The 18,211-nt window shown below is 50.7% G+C and overlaps 1 protein-coding gene across 4 annotated transcripts in view; it reads right to left on the bottom strand.

The window, feature by feature from the left end:
- Positions 1 to 18,211, bottom strand: part of ARVCF (ARVCF delta catenin family member) — a 422,733-nt gene that overhangs the window by 271,164 nt on the left and 133,358 nt on the right. The window contains exon 1 of one of the 4 annotated variants that reach the window (XM_040347920.1): positions 1,202 to 1,509. The exons of the other annotated variants lie outside the window; for them this stretch is intronic. Coding sequence (XP_040203854.1) covers positions 1,202 to 1,222 — 21 coding nt within the window. The 5' untranslated portion in view covers positions 1,223 to 1,509. Of the gene's footprint in view, positions 1 to 1,201; positions 1,510 to 18,211 lie in introns of those variants that run through there. 4 annotated transcript variants of the gene reach the window in all.

The following is an 18,211-nucleotide window of genomic DNA, read 5'->3' as shown; positions in this document are numbered from 1 at the left end:
TGAGAAGCAGCATCATTTGGAAAAGAGGGAAGGGGATGGGGGGGGGGGGGCTGATTTTTGGATGAAAAGAGTTCTTTAAATATTGCTTTATAAATCAGAGACTTTAGTAGCACAAGAGCCAATCCTCAGGACGGGAACCCCAATCTCATATACTACAGCCATGGAAGTGTGATCTGCAGCACACAGGATGGCTCCTGATCCTTTATGTTCATGGGATGAGGATCAGGGGAGAATCAGGGGATGAGGATCAGGGGAGAATCAGGGGGATGAGGATCAGGGGGGAATCAGGGGATGAGGATCAGGGGGGAATCAGGGGATGAGGATCAGGGGGGAATCAGGGGATGAGGATCAGGGGGGAATCAGGGGATGAGGATCAGGGGGGAATCAGGGGATGAGGATCAGGATCAGGGAATCAGGGTATGAGGATCAGGGAATCAGGGCATCAGGGAATCAGGGAATCAGGGAATCAGAATCAGGGGGATGAGAATCAGGGGGATGAGAATCAGGGAATCAGGGGATGAGGATCAGGGGATGAGGATCAGGGGATGAGGATCAGGGGATGAGGATCAGGGGATGAGGATCAGGGAATCAGGGGATGAGGATCAGGGGATCAGGGGATGGAATGGGATGGGAGGGTGCGTTCTTCTCTCTCCAAGCTGCAATTTCTCAGCCAGGAAAGCTGTGATCTACTTTGTGAAGTGTGGAAAGCAATGCTGACACTTCTAGCAGAGGAGAGGCATGTATCCATACAATTAGATAGATTAGAAAAGATCACATCAGATCTCTGAAAACAAGGCAATCTCATGGCATGCAAGGTGCAGTAACCCATAGCAACCAAGAGATGTCAGTTCACAGACAGGCAGCTTTGGCTCCTATGGAGTTAGAGAAACTGTGAAATGCAGGTACCTAATGAAGAGTACAGGATGATGAGAAGGTAAGTGGCCACACATGAGGCATGTCTATAGGTGAGTGAGATGTATAAGACAATAGATGGGATGGGATGAGTGTGCCCCCCCCCCCCTGAACTAGAAGACAAAGTTCTCCCCCCCAGGATTGTTGTGGTAAAGTTGGTGTTGCACATTGTGGAGGGATGAGGACAGCTCTGCAGTCAGCACAGCTCAATAGACTGCAGCATACAGCCATGGGACACACACACACCGTGCATACATATATTATACACATACAGGGGCACAGCACTGACCTGTTGGAGTTCTGCAGGCATTTATGCAGCTCTGAAGTCACAGCTTTATCCAGCCTCCTCCGTGTACACAATGACAGAACGGCTCCTTTATTCCACTACAAGCACCGAGCGCACACCATCCACTCCTCCTCTACATCCAATCCACAAACCCGACTGTACGGAGGCAGGGAGGGCGAGGATCCTTTGTATGTGGTCACATTCCCTTCCCGATCCTCAGCAGCACACTGCCAGCAAAGTCTCACCGAACCCGATCCCCCTCCTCTGAGGGTGGGAGCAGATAGACGGTCACAGCTGGGAGCTCAAATCATCCACTCACAGGCCACACCCAGCAGACAGACACAGAGACACACAGAGACTCGCACACTCGGTCCCAGCATTAGGGAGAGAGAGGGGGGCCACACTGCTGGAGAGGAGAGAGAGGGGGGCCACACTGCTGGAGAGGGGCCACACTGCTGGAGAGGAGAGAGAGGGGGGCCACACTGCTGGAGAGGGGCCACACTGCTGGAGAGGAGAGAGAGAGGGGCCACACTGCTGGAGAGAGAGAGGCCACACTGCTGGAGAGAGAGAGAGAGAGGGGCCACACTGCTGGAGAGGAGAGAGGGGCCACACTGCTGGAGAGGAGAGAGGGGCCACACTGCTGGAGAGGAGAGAGAGGGGCCACACTGCTGGAGAGGAGAGAGAGGGGCCACACTGCTGGAGAGGAGAGAGAGGGGCCACACTGCTGGAGAGAGAGGGGGGCCACACTGCTGGAGAGAGAGAGGGGCCACACTGCTGGAGAGAGAGGGGGGCCACACTGCTGGAGAGAGAGAGAGAGGGGGGCCACACTGCTGGAGAGGAGAGAGGGGCCACACTGCTGGAGAGGAGAGAGGGGCCACACTGCTGGAGAGGAGAGAGAGGGGCCACACTGCTGGAGAGAGAGAGGGGCCACACTGCTGGAGAGAGAGGGGGGCCACACTGCTGGAGAGAGAGAGAGAGGGGGGCCACACTGCTGGAGAGGAGAGAGGGGCCACACTGCTGGAGAGGAGAGAGGGGCCACACTGCTGGAGAGGAGAGAGAGGGGCCACACTGCTGGAGAGAGAGAGGGGCCACACTGCTGGAGAGAGAGAGGGGCCACACTGCTGGAGAGGAGAGAGAGGTCACACTGCTGGAGAGGAGAGAGAAAGGGGCCACACTGCTGGAGAGAGAGGGGGGCCACACTGCTGGAGAGAGAGAGAGAGGGGGCCACACTGCTGGAGAGGAGAGAGAGAGGGGCCACACTGCTGGAGAGGAGAGAGAGAGAGGCCACACTGCTGGAGAGGAGAGAGAGGGGCCACACTGCTGGAGAGGAGAGAGAGAGGGGCCACACTGCTGGAGAGAGAGAGGGGCCACACTGCTGGAGAGAGAGAGGGGCCACACTGCTGGAGAGGAGAGAGAGGTCACACTGCTGGAGAGAGAAAGGGGCCACACTGCTGGAGAGAGAGGGGGGCCACACTGCTGGAGAGAGAGAGAGAGAGGGGGCCACACTGCTGGAGAGAGAGAGGGGCCACACTGCTGGAGAGGAGAGAGGGGTCACACTGCTGGAGAGAGGGGCCACACTGCTGGAGAGGAGAGAGAGAGGGGCCACACTGCTGGAGAGAGAGGGGGGCCACACTGCTGGAGAGAGAGAGAGAGGGGGGCCACACTGCTGGAGAGAGAGAGGGGCCACACTGCTGGAGAGGAGAGAGAGAGAGAGGGGTCACACTGCTGGAGAGGAGAGAGAGAGAGGGGCCACACTGCTGGAGAGAGAGAGGGGCCACACTGCTGGAGAGAGAGAGGGGCCACACTGCTGGAGAGGAGAGAGAGAGAGGGGCCACACTGCTGGAGAGAGAGAGGGGCCACACTGCTGGAGAGGAGAGAGAGGGGCCACACTGCTGGAGAGGAGAGAGGGGCCACACTGCTGGAGAGGAGAGAGGGGTCACACTGCTGGAGAGGAGAGAGAGAGGGGGGCACACTGCTGGAGAGGAGAGAGAGAGGGGGGCACACTGCTGGAGAGGAGAGAGAGGGGTCACACTGCTGGAGAAGAGAGAGGGGCCACACTGCTGGAGAGGAGAGAGAGAAGGGTCACACTGCTGGAGAAGAAGAGAGAGGGGTCACACTGCTGGAGAAGAAGAGAGAGGGGTCACACTGCTGGAGAAGAAGAGAGAGGGGTCACACTGCTGGAGAAGAAGAGAGAGGGGTCACACTGCTGGAGGAGAGAAGAAGAGAGTGGGTCACACTGCTGGAGAAGAAGAGAGAAGCATCTCCCTGCTGGAGGAGAGAGGGGTCACACTGCTGGCGGAGAAGAGAGGGGTCACACTGCTGGCGGAGAAGAGAGAGAGGGGTCACACTGCTGGAGAAGAAGAGAGAGGGGTCACACTGCTGGAGAAGAAGAGAGAGGGGTCACACTGCTGGAGAAGAAGAGAGAGGGGTCACACTGCTGGAGAAGAAGAGAGAGGGGTCACACTGCTGGAGAAGAAGAGAGAGGGGTCACACTGCTGGAGAAGAAGAGAGAGGGGTCACACTGCTGGAGAAGAAGAGAGAAGGGTCACACTGCTGGAGAAGAGAGAAGGGTCACACTGCTGGAGGAGAGGAGAAGGGAGAGGGTCACACTGCTGGAGGAGAGGAGGGAAGGATCTCCCTGCTGGAGGAGAAGGGTCACACTGCTGGAGGAGAGGAGGGAAGGATCTCCCTGCTGGAGGAGAAGGGTCACACCGCTGGAGGAGAGGAGAGAAGAGAAGGATCTCCCTGCTTGAGGAGAAGGGTCACACTGCTGGAGGAGAGGAGGGAAGGATCTCCCTGCTGGAGGAGAAGGGTCACACCGCTGGAGGAGAGGAGAGAAGAGAAGGATCTCCCTGCTGGAGGAGAAGGGTCACACTGCTGGAGGAGAGGAGGGAAGGATCTCCCTGCTGGAGGAGAAGGGTCACACTGCTGGAGGAGAGGAGGGAAGGATCTCCCTGCTGGAGGAGAAGGGTCACACCGCTGGAGGAGAGAAGAGAAGGATCTCCCTGCTGGAGGAGAAGGGTCACACTGCTGGAGGAGGAGAGAGAGGGGTCATCCTGCTGGAGAAGAAAGGGGGGGTTGCATTTCTGAAGGTGAGGAGAAAAGGGTCCCGCTGCCCGAGGAGAGAAGGGGCCCAACTGTAGGAGGTGAGGGCTCATTCTACTGGAGAGAGGGTATACACCACCATGGAGGAAAGGAGAGGAGTCACACTGTGCTGGGAGTGAGAGAAGAAGATGGGTCTCACAGTGCTGGAGGTAGGAGGAGAAGACAGGAGGGGCTGACAGTGCTAAAGGTGGGAGAAGCAGGGTTACAGAGCAAAGAGGTGTAAAGAAAAGGGGGTAGGTCACATTGCTGGAAGTATGAGGAAAGAGGGTCAAAAGGCTGGAGAGGGGTCACTGATCTGGAGGTGAGACGAGATGGGGTCACACTGTTTGGGGTGGAAGAGGAATGGGGCTTACAGTGCTGGTGGTGGGGGAAGATGAGGACACACTGCTGGCAGGTGGAGAAGGGCGTCACGCTGCTAGAGATGGGAGGAGAAGGAGGGCCACATTGCTGGAGGTGGGAGGAGATAAGGAGTCGGTGTGCTGGAGGAGAGGGGTGTCACAGTGCTATAGGCCAGAGGAGAAGGGAGGGCTGCAGTGCTGGAGGAATTAGGGAAATAGGGGATCACAGTCCTAGATGTGGGGGGTTACAGTACTGCAGGTGGAAGAAGGGGTCACACTGCTGGGATTGAAAATGAAGATGTCACACTGCTGTTGGTGGGAGAAGGGGTCAGAGTGCTAGAGGTGGGAGTAGAAGGGGGGGGGGGGGGGTCACAGTGCTGGAGTGGGAGAAGGAGGTCGCAGTGCTGGAGGTAGGAGGAGATGGGGGGTTACAGTGCTGGAGGTGGCAGGAGAAGGGGCAGGAGGTCACAGTGCTGGAGGTGGGAGGTGAGGGAGAGATCACAGTGCTGAAGGAGAGAGGTATCACACTTCTGTTGGTGGGAGAAAAAGGGGTCACAGTGCTAAAGGTGGGAGTAGAAGAAGGGGTCACAGTGCTAGAGGTGGGAGTAGAAGGGGGGTCACAGTGCTAGAAGGGGGGGTCACAGTGCTGGAGTGGGAGGTAAGGGGGGATCACAGTTCTGGAGGTGGGAGGTGAAGGAGAGGTCACAGTGTTGGAGGGAGGTATCACACTTCTGTTGGCGGGAGAAGAAGGGGGTCACAGTGCTAGAGGTGGGAGTAGAAGGGGTCACAGTGCTAGAAGAGGGGGGGTCACAGTGCTGGAGTGGGAGAAGGGGTCGCAGTGCTAAAGGTGGGAGGTAAGGGGGGATCACAGTTCTGGAGGTGGGATGAGAAGGGGCAGGAGGTCACAGTGCTGGAGGTGGGAGGTGAAGGAGAGGTCACAGTGCTGAAGGAGGGAGGTATCACACTTCTGTTGGTGGGAGAAGAAGGGGTCACAGTGCTAAAGGTGGGAGCAGAAGAAGGGGTCACAGTGCTAGAGGTGGGAGTAGAAGAAGGGGTCACAGTGCTAGAAGAGGGGGGGTCACAGTGCTGGAGTGGGAGAAGGGGTCGCAGTGCTGAAGGTGGGAGGTAAGGGGGGATCACAGTTCTGGAGGTGGGATGAGAAGGGGCAGGAGGTCACAGTGCTGGAGGTGGGAGGTGAAGGAGAGGTCACAGTGCTGAAGGAGGGAGGTATCACAGTTCTGTTGGTGGGAGAAGAAGGGGTCACAGTGCTAAAGGTGGGAGTAGAAGGGGTCACAGTGCTAGAGGTGGGAGTAGAAGAAGGGGTCACAGTGCTGGAGTGGGAGAAGGGGTCGCAGTGCTGAAGGTGGGAGGTAAGGGGGGATCACAGTTCTGGAGGTGGGATGAGAAGGGGCAGGAGGTCACAGTGCTGGACGTGGGAGGTGAAGGAGAGGTCACAGTGCTGAAGGAGGGAGGTATCACAGTTCTGTTGGTGGGAGAAGAAGGGGTCACAGTGCTAAAGGTGGGAGTAGAAGGGGTCACAGTGCTAGAGGTGGGAGTAGAAGAAGGGGTCACAGTGCTGGAGTGGGAGAAGGGGTCGCAGTGCTGGAGGTAGGAGGAGATGGGGGGTTACAGTGCTGGAGGTGGCAGGAGAAGGGGCAGGAGGTCACAGTGCTGGAGGTGGGAGGTGAGGGAGAGATCACAGTGCTGAAGGAGAGAGGTATCACACTTCTGTTGGTGGGAGAAAAAGGGGTCACAGTGCTAAAGGTGGGAGTAGAAGAAGGGGTCACAGTGCTAGAGGTGGGAGTAGAAGGGGGGTCACAGTGCTAGAAGGGGGGGTCACAGTGCTGGAGTGGGAGGTAAGGGGGGATCACAGTTCTGGAGGTGGGAGGTGAAGGAGAGGTCACAGTGTTGGAGGGAGGTATCACACTTCTGTTGGCGGGAGAAGAAGGGGGTCACAGTGCTAGAGGTGGGAGTAGAAGAAGGGGTCACAGTGCTAGAAGAGGGGGGGTCACAGTGCTGGAGTGGGAGAAGGGGTCGCAGTGCTAAAGGTGGGAGGTAAGGGGGGATCACAGTTCTGGAGGTGGGATGAGAAGGGGCAGGAGGTCACAGTGCTGGAGGTGGGAGGTGAAGGAGAGGTCACAGTGCTGAAGGAGGGAGGTATCACACTTCTGTTGGTGGGAGAAGAAGGGGTCACAGTGCTAAAGGTGGGAGCAGAAGAAGGGGTCACAGTGCTAGAGGTGGGAGTAGAAGAAGGGGTCACAGTGCTAGAAGAGGGGGGGTCACAGTGCTGGAGTGGGAGAAGGGGTCGCAGTGCTGAAGGTGGGAGGTAAGGGGGGATCACAGTTCTGGAGGTGGGATGAGAAGGGGCAGGAGGTCACAGTGCTGGAGGTGGGAGGTGAAGGAGAGGTCACAGTGCTGAAGGAGGGAGGTATCACAGTTCTGTTGGTGGGAGAAGAAGGGGTCACAGTGCTAAAGGTGGGAGTAGAAGGGGTCACAGTGCTAGAGGTGGGAGTAGAAGAAGGGGTCACAGTGCTGGAGTGGGAGAAGGGGTCGCAGTGCTGAAGGTGGGAGGTAAGGGGGGATCACAGTTCTGGAGGTGGGATGAGAAGGGGCAGGAGGTCACAGTGCTGGACGTGGGAGGTGAAGGAGAGGTCACAGTGCTGAAGGAGGGAGGTATCACAGTTCTGTTGGTGGGAGAAGAAGGGGTCACAGTGCTAAAGGTGGGAGTAGAAGGGGTCACAGTGCTAGAGGTGGGAGTAGAAGAAGGGGTCACAGTGCTGGAGTGGGAGAAGGGGTCGCAGTGCTGAAGGTGGGAGGTAAGGGGGGATCACAGTTCTGGAGGTGGGATGAGAAGGGGCAGGAGGTCACAGTGCTGGACGTGGGAGGTGAAGGAGAGGTCACAGTGCTGAAGGAGGGAGGTATCACAGTTCTGTTGGTGGGAGAAGAAGGGGTCACAGTGCTAAAGGTGGGAGTAGAAGGGGTCACAGTGCTAGAGGTGGGAGTAGAAGAAGGGGTCACAGTGCTGGAGTGGGAGAAGGGGTCGCAGTGCTGAAGGTGGGAGGTAAGGGGGGATCACAGTTCTGGAGGTGGGATGAGAAGGGGCAGGAGGTCACAGTGCTGGACGTGGGAGGTGAAGGAGAGGTCACAGTGCTGAAGGAGGGAGGTATCACAGTTCTGTTGGTGGGAGAAGAAGGGGTTACAGTGCTAAAGGTGGGAGTAGAAGGGGTCACAGTGCTAGAGGTGGGAGTAGAAGAAGGGGTCACAGTGCTGGAGTGGGAGAAGGGGTCGCAGTGCTGAAGGTGGGAGGTAAGGGGGGATCACAGTTCTGGAGGTGGGATGAGAAGGGGCAGGAGGTCACAGTGCTGGAGGTGGGAGGTGAAGGAGAGGTCACAGTGCTGAAGGAGGGAGGTATCACAGTTCTGTTGGTGGGAGAAGAAGGGGTCACAGTGCTAAAGGTGGGAGTAGAAGGGGTCACAGTGGTAGAGGTGGGAGTAGAAGAAGGGGTCACAGTGCTGGAGTGGGAGAAGGGGTCGCAGTGATAAAGGTGGGAGGTAAGGGGGAATCACAGTTCTGGAGGTGGGATGAGAAGGGGCAGGAGGTCACAGTGCTGGAGGTGGGAGGTGAAGGAGAGGTCACAGTGCTGAAGGAGGGAGGTATCACAGTTCTGGAGGTGGGATGAGAAGGGGGGCTCAAATGCTGGAGGTGGGAGAACAGGGGGTCACAGTGTTGAAAGTGGGAGAAAATTAGGTCACATTGCTGAAGGCAGGTGGAAAAGGGGGGTTCACGGTGCTCGAGGTTGGAGAAGGGGGTCACAGAGCTAGATATGGTAGGAGATTGGGGGGTCACAATGCTGTAGATAGGGGAATGGGGTTACAGTGTTAGGGATGGAGGGGGGGTCAAAGTACTAGGAGGTGTGAAGGGATAAGGTCACAGTTCTGGAGATATGAGGAAAGGGGGTGGACATAGTGCTGGAAGTAGGAGGAGAAGAGGGGCTCACACTCCAGGAGGTGGGAAGAGAATAAGGGGGGGGGGCATGGTGCTGAAAGTAAGAGGAGGAGGTCACAGTGCTAGAGGTGGGAGGAGAATGGGGGGTCACATTGCTGAGGGGGAAAGGAGAATGGGGCTCTCAATGCTGGAGGTGGGAGGAAAAAGGGGTCACACTGCTGGAGTTGAGAGAAGAGGATTTACAGTGCTGGAGGTGTAAGGAAAGGGGTTTGCAGTGCTGGAGATGGGGGGGGGGGGGGGGCCACAATACTGGAAGTTGAATGAAAGGGGGGAATGCACTGTGAGAAGGATCATCAAAGTTGTACAACAGACCCCTAACACTCCTAATTTACAACCAAGTCACTCTTCGGCCTCTTAAAGGGGTTGTAAAGACAAAAATATTTTCCTCTTAAATTAAAGTCTGACAGTAGCTGATAAAGTAAAAAGTAATGTTTTGCATTATAACTAGTTTGATACCTGTTGAAATCGAGCTGTTTTATTCACCTCCGTCACTCCTGAATCATTATTCTCACTGACTTCCTGGTTTGCGGTGCGCATTCATTCTTGCTACATCACGGCCTAATGGGAACTACAGTTCCTATTAGGCTTAGCCTCCATGCCTGTGAGGGATAAGAGAGCATCTTCACGCAGGGCTGTAGTCATAGGGAGGGGGTGAGCACATTCTACTTTCCACCATGCAAAACGGCTCAGATGCTGGTGGAAAGCAAGAAGAGGAGTGACAGGAAATGGCATTTTCAAACCTGGATTTCTGTATTTTGGAGGTCAAAAGGAAAAACAAGGTAAGTGATAGTTAAATGCTCTAACTAACAGCAATCAATTGATCTAATAAAAAACGAACCTTTAGTGTTCCTTTAAGCCTCTGATGGAATCTAATCCGATGGATTTTTTCGTCGGATATCCGATGAAGCTGACTTTCATCAGTCTTACCTACACACCATCAGTCAAAAATTAGACCGTGCCAAAGCGCGGTTACATAAAACACTACGACGTGCTGAGAAAAATGATGTTCAATGCTTCCGAGCATGCGTCGACTTGATTCTGAGCATGGGTGGATTTTTGACCGATGGACTTCCACACAGACGATCGTTTTTTTTTTTATCGTTTTTTTATCCATAGGAAAAATTTAAAACATGTTCTATTTTTTTACACCGATGGAAAAAAAAATGATGGGGCCCCCACACGATCGGTTTGTCCGATGAAAACAGTCCATCGGTCTGTTTTCATCAGACAAACTGATAGTGTGTACAGGGCTTTACACTTTGGCCCAGATTCTCGTACATGGGCGTAAAACTATGCGGGCGTAACGTATCTGGTTTACGTTACGCCGCCACAAGTTTTACAGGCAAGTGCTTTATTCACAAAGAACTTGCCTGTAAAGTTGCGGCGGCGTAGCGTAAATCACCCGGCGCAAGCCCGCCTAATTCAAATGAGCCGGGTAGGGGGCGTGGAGCATTTAAATTAGGCGCGTTCCCGCGCTGAACGTACTGCGCATGCGCCGTCCAGAAAATATCCCAGGGTGCATTGCTCCAAATGACGTCGCAAGGACGTCATTGGTTTCGACGTGAACGTAAATGGCATCCAGCCCCATTCACGGACGACTTGTGCAAACAACGTAAATTTTAAAATTTCGATGCAGGAACGACGGCCATACTTAACATTGGTTGCCCCTCATATAGCAGGGGCAACTTTACGCGTCGCAAATCTAACGTAAACGTCGTAACTTCACTGCGTCGACCGCGCGTACGTTCGGGAATTTGCGTATTTTGCTAATTTGCATACTCAACGGGGTAAACGACGGAGGCGACACCTAGCGGCAAAAAAAAAAATTGCATTTAAGATCCGACAGCGTAAGAGCCTAACGCCTGTCGGATCTAATGGATATCTATGCGTAACTGATTCTAAGAAGCAGTCGCATAGATACGACGTCCCAGATTAGGACTTACGACGGCGTACATTGCGTTGCGCCGTAAGCCCTTTGAGAATCTGGGCCTTTGTTTTTTTGTTCTCTCTAAACTACACCAAACCTTTTATCCAACCTCTTTTAATTTTTTTTTTTAAAGTAGGGAACTGTAAAACCGCTGTCAATTTTTTTTTGTGGGGGGGGGGGGGTTGCATTTCAAGTTAACAAAAATGCAAAACCCACTCAGAAGGTCAACTGCAGATCAAATGTACATGTCGGTGAAGTGGCACACAATCATGAAGTGGAACGAAATTTATTGGATATTTTAAACTTTTTTAACAAAATTATTCAGCCCCCTTAAGTTAGAGCCACCTTTTGCTGCGATTACAGCTGTAAGTCGCTTGGGGTACGTCTATCAGTTTTGCACATCGAGAGACTGACATTTTTGCCCATTCCTCTTTGCAAAACCGCTCAAGCTCAGTGAGGTTGGATGGAGAGCGTTTGTGAACAGCAGTTTTCAGTTCTTTCCACAGATTCTCGATTGGATTCAGGTCTGGACTTTGGCTTGGCCATTCGAACACCTGGATATGTTTATTTGTGAACCATTCCATTGTAGATTTTGCTTTATGTTTTGGATCAAAACTCCATCAGGTTTTCTTCCATCAGGTTTTCTTCCAGAATGGTCCTGTATTTGGCTCCATCCATCTTCCCATCTTCCCTGTCCCTGCTGAGAAAAGCAGGCCCAAACCATGATGCTGCCACCACCATGTTTGACAGTGGGGATGGTGTGTTCAGGGTGATGAGCTGTGTTGCTTTTACGCCAAACATAACGTTTTGCATTGTTGCCAAAAAGTTCGATTTTGGTTTCATCTGACCAGAGCACCTTCTTCCACATGTTTGGTGTGGCTTGTGGCAAACTTTAAACGACACTTTTTAGGGATATCTTTAAGAAATGGCTTTCTTCTTGCCACTCTTCCATAAAGGCCAGATTTGTTCAGTATACAGGGACTGATTGTTGTCCTATGGACAGAGTCTCCCACCTCAGCTGTAGATCTGTGCAGTTCATCCAGAGTGATCATGGGCCTCTTGGCTGCATCTCTGATCAGTCTTCTCCTTGTATGAGCTGAAAGTTTAGAGGGACGGCCAGGTCTTCGTAGAGTTGCAGTGGTCTGATACTCCTTCCATTTCAATATTATCGCTTGCACAGTGCTCCTTGGGATGTTTAAAGCTTGGGAAATCTTTTTGTATCCAAATCCAGCTTTAAACTTCTCCACAACAGTATCTCGGACCTGCCTGGTGTGTTCCTTGTTCTTCATGATGCTCTCTGCGCTTTAAACGGACCTCTGAGACTATCACAGTGCAGGTGCATTTATACAGAGACTTGATTACACACAGGTGGATTCTATTTATCATTATTAGTCACTTAGGTCAACATTGGATCATTCAGAGATCCTCACTGAACTTCTGGAGAGAGTTTGCTACACTGAAAGTAAAGGGGCTGAATAATTTTGTGGCAAAAGGTCGCAAAGTTCAAGGGGGCCGAATACTTTCACAAGGCACTGTATATTGGCGTGAGGCGGTTAAGTGGTTAAAGCAGTTATAAACCTCAGACATGAAATATGAACAAAGCATATCCTTCTTTAGCATGTACTTGTCTCAATTAAAAGCACCAGGTGTCATTCCTGTCTGCTGTTTTGTTCTCCTGCTATCAGCATTCACTTCTGACAAGTTTTCAGAACACCAAAAAAAAAAAAATGGTGACAGGGGAGGGAGCTCCATCTGATTGACATCCTCAGCTCTGTTCTTGTGTGCTGTGTGAAGGTGTCTCTTCCCTCCAATCAGCTCTCAGAGCTCTCCTCGCTGAGCTCTGCAGAGTGTAACTTCAGCTCTCCATCCCCTTTTTTCTAAACACTTAGATGAGTTTATAAATTCAGCAATTGAAGGTGTAGTGAGGAGAGGACAGCAGATAAACGGGTACAACTTGTGTAGGAGGATTTGTTTCATCTCTGTGTATCACCTGAGGCCAGTTTAATCACTTTAATCACTTTAAATGTTAATGTGGTTGTAAAGGTTCAGTTTTTTTTTTTTTAAATAACAAACATGTCATACTTGCCTCCACTGTGCAGTTAGTTTTGCACAGTGGACACATGTTCTGGGGACCCTCGGCAGCTCTCGCGACTCCTCCCCGCAATAGATAACCCCCTCTGGGAAGCTCTCTCGCAAGGGGGTTACCTTGCAGAAGCGCTTCTGTGTCATACACTCGGCGTCCATAGCTGCCGAGTGTATGACTCGGCCCTTCACCCCGGCGGCCGCGTCATTGGATTTGATTGACAGCAGCGAGAGCTATAAATCTATCCAATTAAGAGCCGAGAAGCCGTGGAGAGAGCCACGCGGGATCGCGCCCACAGACATTCGGGGCTCAGGTAAGTAAAACGGGGGGCTGGACACTGAAAGGTGTTTTTTCACCTTAATGCAGGGGTGCCCAACCTTTTGAAGAGTGAGTGCCACTTAAGCAACTTGGTAACCAGTCACGGGCCACAATTAACGGAGCAGGCAGATGACAGGTCACGGCTATTCTATAGGCCCTCCGATCCGATCCGCCCAGATGGAAGGGGACAAATTCCCTTCTTTTTTTTTTTAGAGGATCGGATTGGAGGTAGGCGGGCTTAAACGGACAAAAGTCTGTTTACATCTGCCGCTCTGTAGAGATGATTTAAGGGTCCGATTGGGTAGGGCCGATCGTGTGAAAAGGGCCCAAGACTGCTTTCACACTGATGTGCTGCGGTTTACCCACACCGTGGGTGCAGCGTAGTGCACCTATGTCTATCCTGCAGGTTAGCTGAACTTTGCAATAGACTCCGCCTGTGGCAAAAGCCGGCGCTGTACAGGATGCATCTGTTTCTGGGGTTCTACTCCGCAGCCTTTTTCTTCCTCTACCACCAGCTTCATTCACAACACTGATGCTGTGGTATGGCGGGTCGGCAACCTGCGATCTGGACTTGCCAACCCACCATTCCAGAGCAGGAAGTCATGGGCCCCGGGCCACCGGTTGGCCACCGCTGACTTAATGCATAGGATGCATTAAGGTGAAAAAACACGAAGGTTTACAACCCCTTTTAGCTCCACTTTTGTGAGAAAAAGATAGCAATTAAAAAAAATGAACATATACAATTGTTACACAAGCCATATTGTCATTAAATGTTATTAAAAATTACATCTCCTTTTCAGTCAGCAGTGCTGTAGTTTTCTGTGAAATTTAGTGCAACATGACAACCATAGGTGGGCACAGCCTATTGCATTAGGCGGGACATCAAATCAGTGTGAGCTGATCACAGGAGGAGGGACATTGTTACTGTGGCTCGGGCAATTCAAATACAGCTCCGTGACACACCGAGATCGCCGCTCTAATCCAGGCACAGGTAGGTTGCATAGGACATGCATTGGTGAGGCTGCTGGGCACTTGTAGGCTGAAATGATGGGCACTGGTGTGGCTGCTGGGCACTGGTAGGCTGCATATGATGGGCACTGGTAGGCTGCTGGGCACTGGCAGGCTGCATATGATGGGCACTGATGAGGCTGCTGAGCACTGGTAGGCTGCATATGATGGGCACTGGCAGGCTGCATTTGATGGGCACTGGCAGGCTGATCTGATGGTCACTGGTGAGGCTGCTGGGCACTGGCAGGCTGCATATGTGTCAGAAACCATGAATCAGATCGAGTCAGAAGTACAGTTAAATCACACTTGTTTAATATAAAAAATAAAAAGGTAAACAGAGTAAGCGTAGTCAAAACATAGCCAGAGTTCAATAACCGACTCTCAAAAGCCTTGATTGATTGATTGATTGATTTAATAGATTTATAATGCGCCAAATACTGACCCGTCAGGGCAGTGTCTAAGCCTAAGCCTTAATGGACTCTGGAGACCAACTCTGTGGGTTGACCGTCCTTTCTAGTCATATCAGTGAGGGGCTTGACCAGAGACGAGAAGTTACGAATAAACTACCGATAATAGTTGGCAAAGCCAAGAAAGCATTGCAGAGGACGTAAACCCAAGGGTCGAGGCCACTGTAGGACTGCAGAAAGTTTCTCTGGGTCCATCGAAAAATCAGCAGTGGAAATGACATAACCCAGGAATTTAACATGTTCACGATGGAATTCGCACTTCTCCAGTTTACAATAGAGATTGTTCTCTCTTAGTTTCTGAAGCACTCGACAGACATCTGTGTGGTGGGTCTCCAGGGACTTGGAAAATATGAGGATATCGTTGAGATAAACCACCACACATAAGTGCAGCAAATCTCGGAGGACATCATTAATAAACTCCTGGAAAACTGCCGGATCGTTACAGACGCCAAAAGGCATTACGAGATACTCATAATGACCTGTTTTGGTATTAAAGGCAGTTTTCCACTTGTCGCCCTCCTTAATCCTGCCAAGATTGTATGCCCCTCTCAAATCAAGCTTCGTGAAGAGTGTTGTTCCCTTGAGGTGGTCAAAGAACTCCGTAATCAACGGGATCGGATAGGCATTCTTAATGGTGGAATGATTGAGACCCCTATAATCGATACAAGGTCTCAGTTCACCACTCTTCTTCTTCACAAAAAAGAAACCAGCACCAGGATTTGCGGATGAAACCTCGAGAAAGTGCGTCTGCAACATACTCCTCCATGGCCTTATCCTCCAAGACCGACAAAAGGTAAACCCAGTCACGAGGGGGTATGGCACCAGGTTGAAGGTCAATTGCGCAATCATATGACCGGTGTGGAGGCAACGTACTGGCTTGACCTTTGTCAAAGACATCGGGCTGGGCCGGAGCTCCGCTTTAAGCGAGCGATACATTATACCATTTTTTTCTTTCCTTCAACCCTGGGTTGAAGGAAAATAAGTTGCTTGGTTCCTCCATCAACACAGTCAATATGGACACAGTTAGAAATGCTAGTTTTCTAACAAAATAAAGCATGGAGCCATGGATAGATGGGTGAGTTTGCTTTGAATCTTAAAAATGTATTAAATTGGTTACTGGTGCTCAGATACAGTTACGCTTTGCTTTAATATTTAGCAGGTTGTCTTGTGCCAAAATAAGCTCTGGAAGTCACAGATTTGCCTGACATAACAGTATATAATAAAGTATATACATTTCCATTAATCTCAGACTATATTTCGCACCTTCCTGTCATCACGATGTTAACCTGCTCTCTTTAGTGTATAACTAATGCTTTCAATTTGGCCTCTATCATAGGCACAATTAGGTCAGATTACTACTAGCTGTGAAAATGGCTGCTGCCCTAATGGAACACCATGATGACAAATTACTCCAATTTTGAATCCAAGGGCTGTGTGATCTGGGTAGAGTTCTCATACGGTTAACTGAAAAAGGTTGCAAAGATTTTGTGACATGGGAAAGTCCCCCAATTATTATTTCCATAGTTTGTGTATAACTCAGTCTGTGAATAGCCATAATACTGGTTATTGAGTTGCTTTTCTAATGTGACCATCTGTCAGTTGTACTGTACTATTTATTGAGAGAAGTACCATTTTCTCTGTTAAGGAAGTCTTGCAGATTCAGATTTACATTTCAAACACTATATTATGCAGTACAAAGTAGGCTGCCACCTCATGTAGATGCAAATTTGAAAAGAATAAAATGCAGTATATATGGTTTTCTTCTGAATGTTCTGTTCACAAAAATTGGCCCTTTTATAGACTTCTCTACCATAGGAAAAGTCTTTTCAAAACAGCTTAAGGCGTTAATAAACCCCAAACCAAAAGTGTAATATATTGCAGCTTAACAATCGTTAGTGTACACACGGCCCAAATGTCTGCCGGTTTCTGTTGAACCGGGCAATACTGGCCCACTCGCCCTACACTTGTGTTATGACTACACATAAAAAAGTAATTCTTTAACCATGTACATATAAGATGTTCCAATATCTGAGAAGGAAATGCTTGTTCCAGGTCAAAGTAGAATACATGTGACCCAGAACATACAACCTGGAACTAATAGCTACCAGGTTCTTTTGGACCACTAGTGACCACAATAGGATACACAAAGCGTTATATGTAATTTACCTGCCCACAGTAAAATGGTTAAGAAATGCCCCAATACCCATTAACTATTGGTCCTGGTGACTATTGTCTTTGATACAGAAAGTAATGGAAAATCCAATATTTTTGAGTTGACACAAGGGCAGGAGAAGAGAAGAAATCTTTAAATCTGGAATTCTAAAGCTGGCCATACACCACACAATTGTAAAATCTGTGTACAGTCATCTTTAGATTTACCAAACATAAGTCCCCCTGGGGGGGACAGATGCTAGCTGCCATATGGGAACCAAAACACTCACCCACACCAGCATGTTCCTGCAAGGTAAGTCATTGGTTCCAAGTGCCGGCACTGGGCTCCATGCCAGGACTTGGAAGTTCAGTTCAGATACTGGATTCAGCTCCTGGGGATTGCATTTTATCCCCCCCCCCCCCACTCTCCTGGCGCCCTCAGGCTACCTATTGCTTTCACCGGCCCTGAGGACACTGTACAAGAAGATTGTATTGTGTATGGACATCTTAGGAGTGGATTTCCCTAGGGGAGATTTTCCTGGTGGGGAAATGCTCCCCTGCCACTCCATTCATCCACTTGGAGGAAGGTAAATAATGCACTGGAATTGCTTGTGTCCTCCCTGGAAAGCCATGATTATCTATCCAAAGCTGGTAAGGTAAACTAGTTTTCCACAGACTTACTTTTTGACAATTACGAATTCTAAGTATGGCTTGGCATTTCTATTAAATTGATCAGTTTTGCTCAAAAATCAGTCACTGACATAACTTTTGGTTAATTTATTGTCCAATTCTGTGGAAAAAAAATTCAATCTGATTGTTATGTGCTTTGCCACCATTACAGTTCTGGTTCCTGAAGCCACCACACTGAGTACCATGGGATGAGAGAAGTGGTTCATACTAAGCCAGGAGCTTATCATGAAAATAATAGCTCATGTTTACTAGGCAAGTATCAGTAGATCCTTTTGAGGGTCAGGAATGCCTGCATTTTTTAAACTACATCAATTTACTTAAATGGATATTGGACTTTAAAGACATAGGCCCGGATTCACATACAGCTTACGCCAACGTATCTGTTGATACGCCGCGTAAGTTCTAAGATGCGCCGTCGTATCTATGTGCCGTATTCAGGAAAGCAGATACGCCTGAATTTTGGCTTGATCCGACCGACGTAAGTCTCCTTACGCCGTCGTACCTTGGGTGCATATTTACGCTGGCCGCTAGGGGCGCTTCCGTAGATTTATGCGTCGAATATGTAAATGACCTAGATACGCCGATTCACGAACGTAGTTGCGCCCGTCGCAGAAAGCTACGCCGTTTATGTAAGGCGTACATCCAGCGTAACTTTACCCCTCATAAAGCAGGAGTAAGTCATGTTAAGGTATGGACGTCAGAAACGTCGGAACAGCCGTCGTATTTTACGTCGTTTACGTAAGTCGTACGTGAATGGGGCTGGGCGTAGGTTACGTTCATGTCGCATGAATGGACCCGGCGTATCTTAGGGAGTAAATTCAACGTGATTCTGAGCATGCGCACGCATGCGCCGATCGTTCGGCCATGCATTTGCATGGGGTCACGGTTCATTTTAATACAACACGCCCACTACCAGCCTAC

This window comes from Rana temporaria, chromosome 1 (genome assembly GCF_905171775.1).
Source record: "Rana temporaria chromosome 1, aRanTem1.1, whole genome shotgun sequence".
Taxonomy (NCBI): Eukaryota; Metazoa; Chordata; class Amphibia; order Anura; family Ranidae; genus Rana; species Rana temporaria.
Note: the sequence above shows the minus strand (reverse complement) of the source record. Positions and strands in the feature narration are given on the sequence as shown.